This window comes from Coturnix japonica, unplaced genomic scaffold (assembly GCF_054131305.1).
Source record: "Coturnix japonica strain WE unplaced genomic scaffold, WE-NBRP24 Scf098, whole genome shotgun sequence".
NCBI lineage: Eukaryota > Metazoa > Chordata > Aves > Galliformes > Phasianidae > Coturnix > Coturnix japonica.
Genome location: NW_028189001.1, coordinates 114538 through 128106, shown reverse-complemented (window position 1 = coordinate 128106; position 13569 = coordinate 114538). Strand labels below are relative to the sequence as shown.

The window sequence follows — 13569 nt, the reverse complement described above, 5'->3', positions numbered from 1 at the left end:
GTTGCGGCGCTTCCGGTTGACGTCATCACCCCGCGCCCGTCGCGGAGCGGAAGTGCGCGTTGCTAAGCGACGCTCGCCCCGCCCTCCCGTCCCGTCGGCCAATCAGCGCCGCCGATTTCGAGCGGCAGCCAATCAGCGAGCGTGCGATTTTTGAGGTGAATTCTGGTCTTTTTGGGGGGTTTTTTATGATCTTTATTGCTTCAAAATAAAGGAAATGGGGGGAAATATGGGGGGGGGGGGTCACAAGTCACGTGGGATATGGGGCAGGGGGGGTGTATTGCACGTATGGGGGGCCCCATTGTGGCCTATGGGGGATATAGGGCCCCATTGTGGCCTATGGGGGGATATAGGGCCCCATTGTGGCCTATGGGGGGATATAGGGCCCCATTGTGCCCTATGGGGGGATATAGGGTCCCATTGTGCCCTATGGGGGGATATAGGGCCCCATTGTGCCCTATGGGGGGATATAGGGCCCCATTGTGCCCTATGGGGGGATATAGGGCCCCATTGTGCCCTATGGGGGGATATAGGGCCCCATTGTGGCCTATGGGGGGATATAGGGCCCCATTGTGGCCTATGGGGGGATATAGGGCCCCATTGTGCCCTATGAGGGGATATAGGGCCCCATTGTGGCCTATGGGGGATATAGGGCCCCATTGTGCCCTATGGGGGGATATAGGGCCCCATTGTGCCCTATGGGGGGATATAGGGCCCCATTGTGGCCCTATGGGGGGATATAGGGCCCCATTGTGCCCTATGGGGGGATATAGGGCCCCATTGTGGCCTATGGGGGGATATAGGGCCCCATTGTGGCCTATGGGGGGATATAGGGCCCCATTGTGGCCTATGGGGGGATATAGGGCCCCATTGTGGCCTATGGGGGGATATAGGGCCCCATTGTGCCCTATGGGGGGATATAGGGCCCCATTGTGGCCTATGGGGGGATATAGGGCCCCATTGTGGCCTATGGGGGGATATAGGGCCCCATTGTGCCCTATGGGGGGATATAGGGCCCCATTGTGGCCTATGGGGGGATATAGGGCCCCATTGTGCCCTATGGGGGGATATAGGGCCCCATTGTGGCCTATGGGGGGATATAGGGCCCCATTGTGGCCTATGGGGGGATATAGGGCCCCATTGTGGCCTATGGGGGATATAGGGCCCCATTGTGCCCTATGGGGGGATATAGGGCCCCATTGTGGCCTATGGGGGGATATAGGGCCCCATTGTGGCCTATGGGGGGATATAGGGCCCCATTGTGCCCTATGGGGGGATATAGGGCCCCATTGTGCCCTATGGGGGGATATAGGGCCCCATTGTGGCCTATGGGGGGATATAGGGCCCCATTGTGCCCTATGGGGGATATATGGACCCCATTGTGGCCTATGGGGGGATATAGGGCCCCATTGTGGCCTATGGGGGATATAGGGCCCCATTGTGGCCTATGGGGGGATATAGGGCCCCATTGTGCCCTATGGGGGATATAGGGCCCCATTGTGCCCTATGGGGGGATATAGGGCCCCATTGTGGCCTATGGGGGGATATAGGGCCCCATTGTGGCCTATGGGGGATATAGGGTCCTCTATTGGAGTGGGTGGTCCCCATTGTGCCCTATGGGGTTTTGGGGCCCCCTATGGGGTCCCTTTGGGTCCCAGTAGGGTCTTTATAGGGTTTATGGGGCTCTATGGGGCATTGGGGCCCTCTATGGGGTCCCTATGGGGCTATGGGGTCCCTATAGGGTTTATGGGGCCCCATATGGGGTCCCTATGGGGCTGTGGGGTCCTTATAGGGTTTATGGGGCCCCATATAGAGTCCCCATTGGGCTATGGGATCCCTATGGGGTCCCTATAGGGTTTATGGGGCCCCATATGAGGTCCCTATGGGCCTATGGGGTCCCTATAGGGTTTATGGGGTCCCTATGGGGCCTATAGGGTCCCTATAGGGTTTATGGGCCCCATATAGGGTCCCTATGGGGCTATGGGGTCCCTATGGGGCCTATGGGGTCCCTATAGGGTTTATGGGCCCCATATAGGGTCCCTATGGGGCTATGGGGTCCCTATGGGGCCTATGGGGTCCCTATGGGTTCTCTATGGGGCCTATGGGGTCCCTATAGGGTTTATGGGGCCCCATATAGGGTCCCTATGGGGCTATGGGGTCCGTATGGGGTCCCTATAGGGCTCAGCTCCTCGCCCCTCCCCCCTCCCCCCCACCCCCCTCCCCAGGCCCCGCCCCCTCCGTCGCCCCGCCCACAAGAGGCGTGGCCAGCGCCGTGATTGGCGGAGCCAAAGCCGGGTGGTGATTGGTCAGCGCAGGGGGCGGAGCCAAACAAGGCCCCGCCCATCCCCAGGGGAAGTCGGGTAAAGAGCGGCCGAACGGACCCAGGATTGGCGGAGGTTTGACCAATGGGGGAAGAGCTGGGGGGCGGGGCTTCCGTAAGACACGCCCACTCGGAGCTAAGCCACGCCCAGTCCGAGTTAAGCCCCGCCCGCTCTGCGTTAGGCCACGCCCACTCTGAGTTAAGCCCCGCCCCCTCCCTATTACTCACCCTATAGCCACCCTATAGCCCCATATATCCCCATATATCCCCCCTATAGCCCCATATATTCCCCCCATAGCCCCATATAGCCCCATATATCCCCCCATAGCCACCCTATAGCCCCATATATCCCCCCACAGCCCCATATATCCCCCCTAATAGCCCCATAGCCACCCCATAGCCCCATATAGCCCCATATATCCCCCCATAGCCCCCCCATAGCCCCATATATCCCCCCTACAGTCCCATATATCCCCCCCACAGCCCCATAGCCCCCCCATAGCCCCCCCACAGCCCCATATATCCCCATATATCACCCCCATAGCCCCATATATCCCCATATATCCCCCCTATAGCCCCATATAGCCCCATATAGCCCCCCTATAGCCCCATATAGCCCCATATATCCCCCCTATAGCCCCATATATCCCCCCTATAGCCCCATATCCCCCCTATAGCCCCATATCCCCCATATAGCCCCATATATCCCCCCTATAGCCCCATATACCCCCCCTATATCCCCATATATCCCCCCTATAGGCCCATATATCCCCCCTATAGCCCCATATCCCCCCTATAGCCCCATATACCCCCCTATAGCCCCATATACCCCCCCTATAGCCCCATATCCCCCCTATAGCCCCATATATCCCCCCTATAGCCCCATAGCCACCCCATAGCCCCCCTATATCCCCATATATCCCCCCTATAGCCCCATATCCCCCCTGTAGCCCCATATATCCCCCATATATCCCCATATTTCCCCCCTATAGCCCCATATATCCCCCTGTAGCCCCATAGCCCCCTATACCCTACCTTAGCCCCATATATCCCCATATCTCCCCCCTATAGCCCCATATATTGCCCCACAGCCCCATATATCCCCCCTATATCCCCTTATATCCCCCCTATAGCCCCATAACCCCCCATAGCCCCATATATCCCCATATATCCCCCTATAGCTCCATATATCCCCATATATCCCCCCTATATCCCCATATATCCTCACTATAGCCCCATATATCCTCCCTGTAGCCCCATATATCCCCCCCATAGCCCCATATATCCCCATATATCCCCCCTATAGCCCCATAGCCACCCCATAGCCCCATATATCCCCATATATCCCCCCTGTAGCCCCATATATCCCCCCCATAGCCCCATATATCCCCCCTATAACCCCATATATCCCCCCCATAGCCCCATATATCCCCATATATCCCCCCTATAGCCCCATATATCCCCCCTATAGCCCCATATATCCCCATATATCCCCCCTGTATCCCCATAGCCTTCCATAGCCCCATATATCCCCATATATCCCCCCCATAGCCCCATATATCCCCCCTATAGCCCCATATATCCCCCCCATAGCCCCTTATATCCCCCCTATAGCCCCATATCCCCCCTATAGCCCCATATAACCCTTATAATACCCTATATATATATACACCCTCCTTTAAGCCCCGCCCACAGCCCTTAAGCCCCGCCCACTCACCCCAAGCCCCGCCCATCTCCCCCTCACATCCAATCACCATCGTCCATTCCCAAAGCCCCGCCCACCTGCACCAATCACCGCCTCCAGCCGAGCTTTCTCGGCTCCTGATTCGAAGATGGAGGGACGGGGCGGGGCTTCGGCGGGGCGGGGACCAATCAGAAGCGTCTGCAGCGCCTGGGGGGCGGGGTTACGGGATGGACACGCCTCCTCGCCATATATGGGCCCCATAGAGACCCATAGAGACACATAGGGACCCATAGGGACCCATAGAGACCCCATAGAGACCCATAGAGACCCATAGAGACCCATAGGGACCCATAGAGACACATAGGGACCCATAGAGACCCCATAGAGACCCATAGAGACCCATAGAGACCCATAGAGACCCCATAGAGACCCCATAGGGACCCATAGGGACCCACAGGGACCCATAGGGACACATAGGGACCCATAGACAGCCCATAGAGCCCCATAGAGCCCCATGGACCCCCATAGACACCCCATAGAGCCCCATAGACACCCCATAGAGCCCCATAGAGCCCCATAGACCCCACATATCTCCCCATATCCCCCCATATAACCCCATATCCCCCCATATCCCCCCATAGACACCCCATATCCCCCCATAGACACCCCATAGAGCCCCATAGAGCCCCATAGACCCCCCATATCCCCCCATATCCCCCTATATCTCCCCATATCCCCCCACAGACACCCCATAGAGCCCCATAGATCCCCATAGACCCCACATATCCCCCCATATCCCCCCATATTCCCCCATATCCCCCCATATAACCCCCTATAACCCCCATATAACCCCATATAACCCCAAATATCCCCCCAAATAACCCCCTTAGGACCCCATATCCCCCCATATCCCCCCATATAACCCCATATAACCCCCATATCCCCCCATATAACCCCGATATCCTGCCATATCCCCCCATATAACCCCCATATTCCTCCATAGACACCCCATAGACCCCCATAGAGCCTCATAGACACCCCATAGAGCCTCATAGACACCCCATAGAGCCCCATAGACACCCCATAGAGCCCCATAGAGCCCCATAGACCCCCCATATCCCCCCATAGACACCCCATAGAGCCCCATAGACACCCCATAGAGCCTCATAGACACCCCATAGAGCCCCATAGAGCCCCATAGACACCCCATAGAGCCCCATAGACACCCCATAGAGCCCCATAGAGCCTCATAGACACCCCATAGAGCCCCATAGACACCCCATAGAGCCTCATATCCCCCCATATCCCCCCATATCCCCCCATAGACACCCCATATCCCCCCATAGACACCCCATAGAGCCCCATATCCCCCCATATCCCCCCATATAACCCCATATCCCCCCATAGACACCCCATAGACACCCCATAGAGCCCCATAGAGCCCCATAGAGCCTCATAGACCCCCCATATCCCCCCATAGACACCCCATAGAGCCCCATAGAGCCTCATAGACACCCCATATCCCCCCATAGACACCCCATAGAGCCCCATAGACACCTCATAGAGCCCCATAGAGCCCCATAGACACCCCATATCCCCCCATATCCCCCCATAGAGCCCCATAGACACCCCATAGAGCCCCATAGACCCCACATATCTCCCCATATCCCCCCATAGACACCCCATAGAGCCCCATAGACCCCACATATCTCCCCATATCCCCCCATAGACACCCCATAGAGCCCCATAGACACCCCATATCTCCCCATATCCCCACATATCCCCCCATATCCCCCCATATCCCCCCATAGACACCCCATAGAGCCCCATAGACCCCCCATAGAGCCCCATAGAGCCTCATAGACACCCCATATCCCCCCATAGACACCCCATAGAGCCCCATAGACACCCCATAGAGCCCCATTGACACCCCATATCCCCCCATAGACACCCCATAGAGCCCCATAGAGCCCCATAGACACCCCATAGAGCCCCATATCCCCCCATATCCCCCCATAGACACCCCATAGAGCCCCATAAAGCCCCATAGACACCCCATAGTGCCCCATAGACACCCCATAGTGCCCCATAGACACCCCATAGAGCCCCATAGACACCCCATAGACACCCCATAGAGCCCCATAGACCCCCATATCCCCCCATATCCCCCCATATACCTCGTGTGCCGAGCAGTCGGGGGGCGCGATGACGATGGGGGGCGCGATGTCGACTATGGGGCAGCTGAGCAGCAGCACTTTGCTGAAGTTGAACTTGTAGGTGAAACGTTTCCCCTTGGTCTTGTGTAGGATGCGCTTGTTGTAGTAGTACCTATAGGGCACAGCCCCATAGAGACACATAGAGATACATAGAGACACATAGGGACCCATAGAGATACATAGGGACCCATAGGGACACATAGGGACACATAGAGACCCATAGGGACACATAGGGACCCATAGATATACATAGATACAACATACAGCCCCATAGAGACCCATAGATACACACAGAGACACATAGGGACCCATAGGGACACATAGAGACACATAGAGATACATAGAAACTCATAGGGACACATAGGGACCCATAGAGACCCATAGAGACCCCATAGAGACCCCATAGAGACCCATAGAGACCCATAGAGACCCATAGGGAACCATAGAGACCCATAGAGACCCATAGAGACCCATAGAGACCTATAGAGACCCATAGAGACCCATAGAGACCCATAGAGACCCATAGAGACCCATAGAGACCCACAGAGACCTATAGAGACACATAGAGACCCCATAGAGACACATAGAGACCCATAGAGACCCATAGGGAACCATAGAGACCCATAGGGACACATAGAGACCCCATAGAAAGTCATAGGGGCCCATAGAGACCCATAGAGACCCATAGAGACCCCATAGAGACCCCGTAGAGACACATAGAGACCCATAGAGACCCCATAGAGACCCCATAGAGACACATAGGGACCCATAGAGACCCCATAGAGACACATAGGGACCCATAGATACAACATACAGCCCCATAGAGACCCATAGATACAACATACAGCCCCATAGAGACCCATAGAGACCCCATAGGGACCCATAGGGACACATAGAGACCCATAGGGACACATAGGGACCCATAGAGACCCATAGAGACCCCATAGAGACCCCATAGAGACCCATAGAGACCCATAGGGAACCATAGAGACCCATAGAGACCCATAGAGACCCATAGAGACCCATAGAGACACATAGAGACCCATAAGGATCCATAGGGACCCATAGAGACCCATAGGGAACCATAGAGACCCATAGAGACCCATAGAGACTCATAGAGACTCATAGAGACCCATAGAGACCCATAGAGACACATAAGGGACCCCATAGGGACACATAGATACACATAGAGACCCATAGAGACCCATAGGGACCCATAGGGAACCATAGAGACACATAGGGACACATAGGGACCCATAGGGACCCATAGGGACCCATAGAGACACATAGGGACCCATAGGGACCCATAGGGACCCATAGAGACCCATAGAGACCCATAGGGACCCATAGAGCCCCTTGGTCTTGTGCAGGATGCGCTTGTTGTAGTAGTACCTATAGGGCACAGCCCCATAGAGACCCATAGAGATACATAGAGACCCATAGGGACACATAGACACAACATACAGCCCCATAGGGACACATAGATACAACATACAGCCCCATAGAGACCCATAGAGATACATAGGGACACATAGAGACACATAGGGACACATAGGGACACATAGGGACCCCATAGAGACCCATAGAGACCCCATAGAGACACATTGAGACACATAGGGACACGTAGGGACCCATAGGGAACCATAGAGACCCATAGGGACACATAGAGACCCCATAGAGCCCCATAGACACCCCATATCCCCCCATATCTCCCCATATAACCCCCTTAGGACCCCATATCTCCCCCTATCTGCCCCATATCTCCCCCTATCTGCCCCATATCTCCCCATAGACCCCCTATATGTTACCTTAAAGCCCTGCTGAGCTTGTCGTAGTTCATGTGTGGTTTGCACTTCCTGGCCCCCCACAGACACCCCATAGAGCCCCATAGACACCCCATAGAGCCCCATAGACACCCCATAGAGCCCCATAGACACCCCATAGAGCCCCATAGAGCCCCATAGACACCCCATAGAGCCCCATAGAGCCCCATAGAGCCCCATAGACACCCCATAGAGACTCATATGCCCCCATATAACCCCCTTAGGACCCCATATAACCCCCTTAGGACCCCATATCTCCCCATAGGAGCCCTATATAACCCCATATCCCCCCATATCTCCCCATATAACCCCCTTAGGACCCCATATCCCCCCATATCCCCCCATATCCCCCCATATAACCCCCTTAGGACCCCATATCTCCCCATATCTCCCCATATAACCCCCTTAGGACCCCATATCTCCCCATAGGAGCCCTATATAACCCCATATCTGCCCCATATCTCCCCATATAACCCCCTTAGGACCCCATATCTCCCCATAGGAGCCCTATATAACCCCATATCCCCCCATATCTCCCCATATAACCCCCTTAGGACCCCATCTCCCCCCATATAACCCCCTTAGGACCCCATATCCCCCCATATCTCCCCATAGACACCCCATATCCCCCCATATCTCCCCATATAACCCCCTTAGGACCCCATATCTCCCCCTATCTGCCCCATAGACACCCCATATCTCCCCATGTTCCCCCATATCTCCCCCTTAGGACCCCATATCTCCCCATATCTCCCCATAGACACCCCATATCCCCCCATATCTCCCCATATAACCCCCTTAGGACCCCATATCCCCCCATATCTCCCCATAGAAGCCCTATATCCCCCCATATATCTGACCTCAGAGCCCTGCTGAGCTTGTCGTAGTTCATGTGTGGTTTGCACTTCCTGGCCCCCCACAGACACCCCATAGAGCCCCATAGACACCCCATAGAGCCCCATAGAGCCCCATAGACACCCCATAGAGCCCCATAGACACCCCATAGAGCCCCATATCTCCCCATAGACACCCCATAGACACCCCATATCTCCCCATATCCCCCGATATCTCCCCATATAACCCCCATATCTCCCCATATCTCCCCATATAACCCCCTTAGGACCCCATATCTCCCCATATCTCCCCATATAACCCCCTTAGGACCCCATATCTCCCCATATCTCCCCATATAACCCCCTTAGGACCCCATATCTCCCCATATCTCCCCATAGACACCCCATAGAGCCCCATAGACACCCCATAGAGCCCCATAGACACCCCATAGAGCCCCATATCCCCCCATATCCCCCCATATAACCCCCTTAGGACCCCATATCTGCCCCATATCTCCCCATAGAAGCCCCATAGAAGCCCTATATCCCCCTATATGTTACCTTAAAGCCCTGCTGAGCTTGTCGTAGTTCATGTGTGGTTTGCACTTCCTGGCCCCCCACAGACACCCCATAGAGCCCCATAGACACCCCATAGAGCCCCATAGACACCCCATAGAGCCCCATATCTCCCCATATCCCCCCATATCCCCCCATATCTCCCCATAGAAGCCCTATATCCCCCTATACATCACCTCAGAGCCCTGCTGAGCTTGTCGTAGTTCATGTGTGGTTTGCACTTCCTGGCCCCCCACAGACACCCCATAGAACCCCATAGACACCCCATAGAGCCCCATAGACACCCCATAGACACCCCATAGAGCCCCATATCCCCCCATATCTCCCCATATCTCCCCATAGAAGCCCTATATAACCCCCTATACATCACCTCAGAGCCCTGCTGAGCTTGTCGTAGTTCATGTGTGGTTTGCACTTCCTGGCCCCCCACAGACACCCCATAGAGCCCCATAGACACCCCATAGAGCCCCATAGACACCCCATAGAGCCCCATAGACACCCCATAGAGCCCCATATCTCCCCATATAACCCCCTTAGGACCCCCTATCTCCCCATAGACACCCCATATCTCCCCATAGAAGCCCTATATGTTACCTCAGAGCCCTGCTGAGCTTGTTGTAGTTCATGTGTGGTTTGCACTTCCTGGCCCCCCATAGACACCCCATAGAGCCCCATAGACACCCCATAGAGCCCCATATCTCCCCATATAACCCCCTTAGGACCCCATATCTCCCCATATCTCCCCCATATCCCCCCATATCCCCCCATATAACCCCCCTAGGACCCCCTATCTGCCCCCTATATGTTACCTCAGAGCCCTGCTGAGCTTGTCGTAGTTCATGTGTGGTTTGCACTTCCTGGCCCCCCACAGACACCCCATAGAGCCCCATAGACACCCCATATCTCCCCATAGACACCCCATAGAGCCCCATATCTCCCCATAGACACCCCATAGACACCCCATATCTCCCCATATCTCCCCATATAACCCCTTTAGGACCCCATATCTCCCCATATCTCCCCCATATCCCCCCATATCCCCCCATATAACCCCCCTAGGACCCCATATCCCCCCTATATCCCCCCATATCTCCCCATATAACCCCCTTAGGACCCCATATCTCCCCATATAACCCCCCTAGGACCCCATATCTCCCCATATCTCCCCATATATCCCCCTTAGGACCCCATAGACCCCCTTAGGACCCCATATCCCCCCATATCTCCCCATATAACCCCCTTAGGACCCCATATCCCCCCTATATCCCCCCATATCTCTCCATATAACCCCCTTAGGACCCCATATCCCCCCATATCTCCCCATATAACCCCCTTAGGACCCCATATCCCCCCCATGTCCCCCCATATAACCCCCTTAGGACCCCATATCCCCCCATATCTCCCCATATAACCCCCTTAGGACCCCATATCCCCCCATATCTCCCCATATAACCCCCATATCCCCCCATATAACCCCCTTAGGACCCCATATCTACCCCATATCCCCCCATATCTCCCCATATAACCCCCCTAGGACCCCATATCTCCCCCTATCTGCCCCATAACTCCCCATATCCCCCCATATAACCCCCTTAGGACCCCATATAACCCCATATCTCCCCATATCCCCCCTATATCCCCCCATATCTCCCCATATAACCCCCTTAGGACCCCATAGACACCCCATAGACCCCCTATATATCTGACCTTAAAGCCCTGCTGAGCTTGTCGTAGTTCATGTGTGGTTTGCACTTCCTGGCCCCCCACAGACACCCCATAGAGCCCCATAGACACCCCATAGAGCCCCATAGACACCCCATATCTCCCCATAGACCCCCTATATCTCTCACCTTAAAGCCCTGCTGAGCTTGTCGTAGTTCATGTGTGGTTTGCACTTCCTGGCCCCCCACAGACACCCCATAGAGCCCCATAGACACCCCATAGAGCCCCATAGACACCCCATAGAGCCCCATATCCCCCCATATCTCCCCATAGAAGCCCTATATCCCCCTATATGTTACCTCAGAGCCCTGCTGAGCTTGTCGTAGTTCATGTGTGGTTTGCACTTCCTGGCCCCCCACAGACACCCCATAGAGCCCCATAGACACCCCATAGAGCCCCATAGACACCCCATAGAGCCCCATATAACCCCCTTAGGACCCCATATCCCCCCATATCCCCCCATATAACCCCCTTAGGACCCCATATCTCCCCATATCTCCCCATAGACACCCCATATCTCCCCATATCTCCCCATATAACCCCCTTAGGACCCCATATCCCCCCATATCTCCCCATAGACACCCCATATCCCCCCATATCCCCCCATATAACCCTCTTAGGACCCCATATCCCCCCATATCTCCCCATAGACACCCCATATCTCCCCATATAACCCCCTTAGGACCCCATATCTCCCCATAGGAGCCCTATATAACCCCATATCTGCCCCATATCTCCCCATATAACCCCCTTAGGACCCCATATCCCCCCATATCTCCCCATATCTGCCCCATATCTCCCCATATCTCCCCATAGAAGCCCTATATCCCCCTATATCTCTCACCTTAAAGCCCTGCTGAGCTTGTCGTAGTTCATGTGTGGTTTGCACTTCCTGGCCCCCCACAGACGCGCCACCTCGTCGGGGTCCTTGATGACGAACTCCCCGTAGTCGCCCTGCCAGGCGATGACGTGCCGGTAGCGCTCCTGGCGCAGCAGCTCCAGGATGAAGTGCCACAGCTGGATCTGACGGGAGCCGGGGCTCGACTCCGCCTTGTAGGCCCACTCGGGGAATGCCAGCCCTATAGTGGGTCATATAGGGTTATATGGGGGGATATGGGGTCCTAAGGGGGTCCTAAGGGGGTTACATGGGGTCATATGGGGAGATATAGGGTTATATTGGGCTCCTATGGGGAGATATGGGGTCCTAAGGGGGTTATATGGGGGGATATGGGGGTTATATGGGGAGATATGGGGAGATATGGGGAGATATGGGGTCCTAAGGGGGTCCTAAGGGGGTTATATGGGGAGATATAGGGAGATATGGGGTCCTAAGGGGGTTATATGGGGAGATATGGGGTCATATGGGGTCCTAAGGGGGTCCTAAGGGGGTTATATGGGAAGATATGGGGGGGATATGGGGAGATATCGGGGGATATGGGGAGATATGGGGTCCTAAGGGGGTTATATGGGGAGATATGGGGTGTCTAAGGGGAGATATGGGGGGATATGGGGTCCTAAGGGGCTTATATGGGGAGATATGGGGGGTATATGGGGGGATATGGGGAGATATGGGGTCCTAAGGGGGTTATATGGGGTCCTAAGGGGGTTATATAGGGGGATATGGGGTCATATAGGGGCTCTATGGGGCTCTATGGGGTGTCTATGGGGCTCTATGGGGTGTCTATGGGGCTCTATGGGGTGTCTATGGGGTGTCTATGGGGCTCTATGGGGCTCTATGGGGCTCTATGGGGTGTCTATGGGGCTCTATGGGGCTCTATGGGGTGTCTATGGGGCTCTATGGGGCTCTATGGGGTGTCTATGGGGCTCTATGGGGTGTCTATGGATGAAGTGCCACAGCTGGATCTGACGGGAGCCGGGGCTCGACTCCGCCTTGTAGGCCCACTCGGGGAATGCCAGCCCTATAGGGGGTTATATAGGGGGTTATATGGGGAGATATGGGGAGATATGGGGAGATATGGGGTCCTAAGGGGGTTATATGGGGAGATATGGGGGGATATGGGGGTTATATGGAGTTATATGGGGTTATATAGGGCTTCTATGGGGAGATATGGGGTCCTAAGGGAATTATATGGTGAGATATGGGGTTATATGGGGAGATATGGGGGGTATATGGGGTCCTAAGGGGGTTATATGGGGAGATATGGGGGGATATGGGGTCCTAAGGGGGTTATATGGGGGGATATGGGGCTCTATGGGGTGTCTATGGGGCTCTATGGGGCTCTATGGGGTGTCTATGGGGCTCTATGTGGTGTCTATGGGGTTCTATGGGGCTCTATGGGGTGTCTATGGGGCTCTATGGGGTGTCTATGGGGCTCTATGGGGCTCTATGGGGTGTCTATGGGGCTCTATGGGGTGTCTATGGGGCTCTATGGGGTGT

At 55.3% G+C, this 13569-nt stretch overlaps 1 protein-coding gene across 1 annotated transcript; it reads right to left on the bottom strand.

The window, feature by feature from the left end:
• Nucleotides 1–2178: 2178 nt before the first annotated feature.
• On the bottom strand, nucleotides 2179–12284 carry LOC146751325 (ETS domain-containing transcription factor ERF-like). The gene is made up of 4 exons (XM_085534750.1): nucleotides 12016–12284; nucleotides 6179–6329; nucleotides 4100–4208; nucleotides 2179–2414 (listed from the first exon to the last, which is right to left on the bottom strand). The coding sequence occupies exons 1-4, from the start codon at nucleotides 12045–12047 to the stop codon at nucleotides 2179–2181; spliced, it is 528 nt and encodes a 175-aa protein (XP_085390876.1). The 5' UTR covers nucleotides 12048–12284.
• Nucleotides 12285–13569: the final 1285 nt, after the last annotated feature.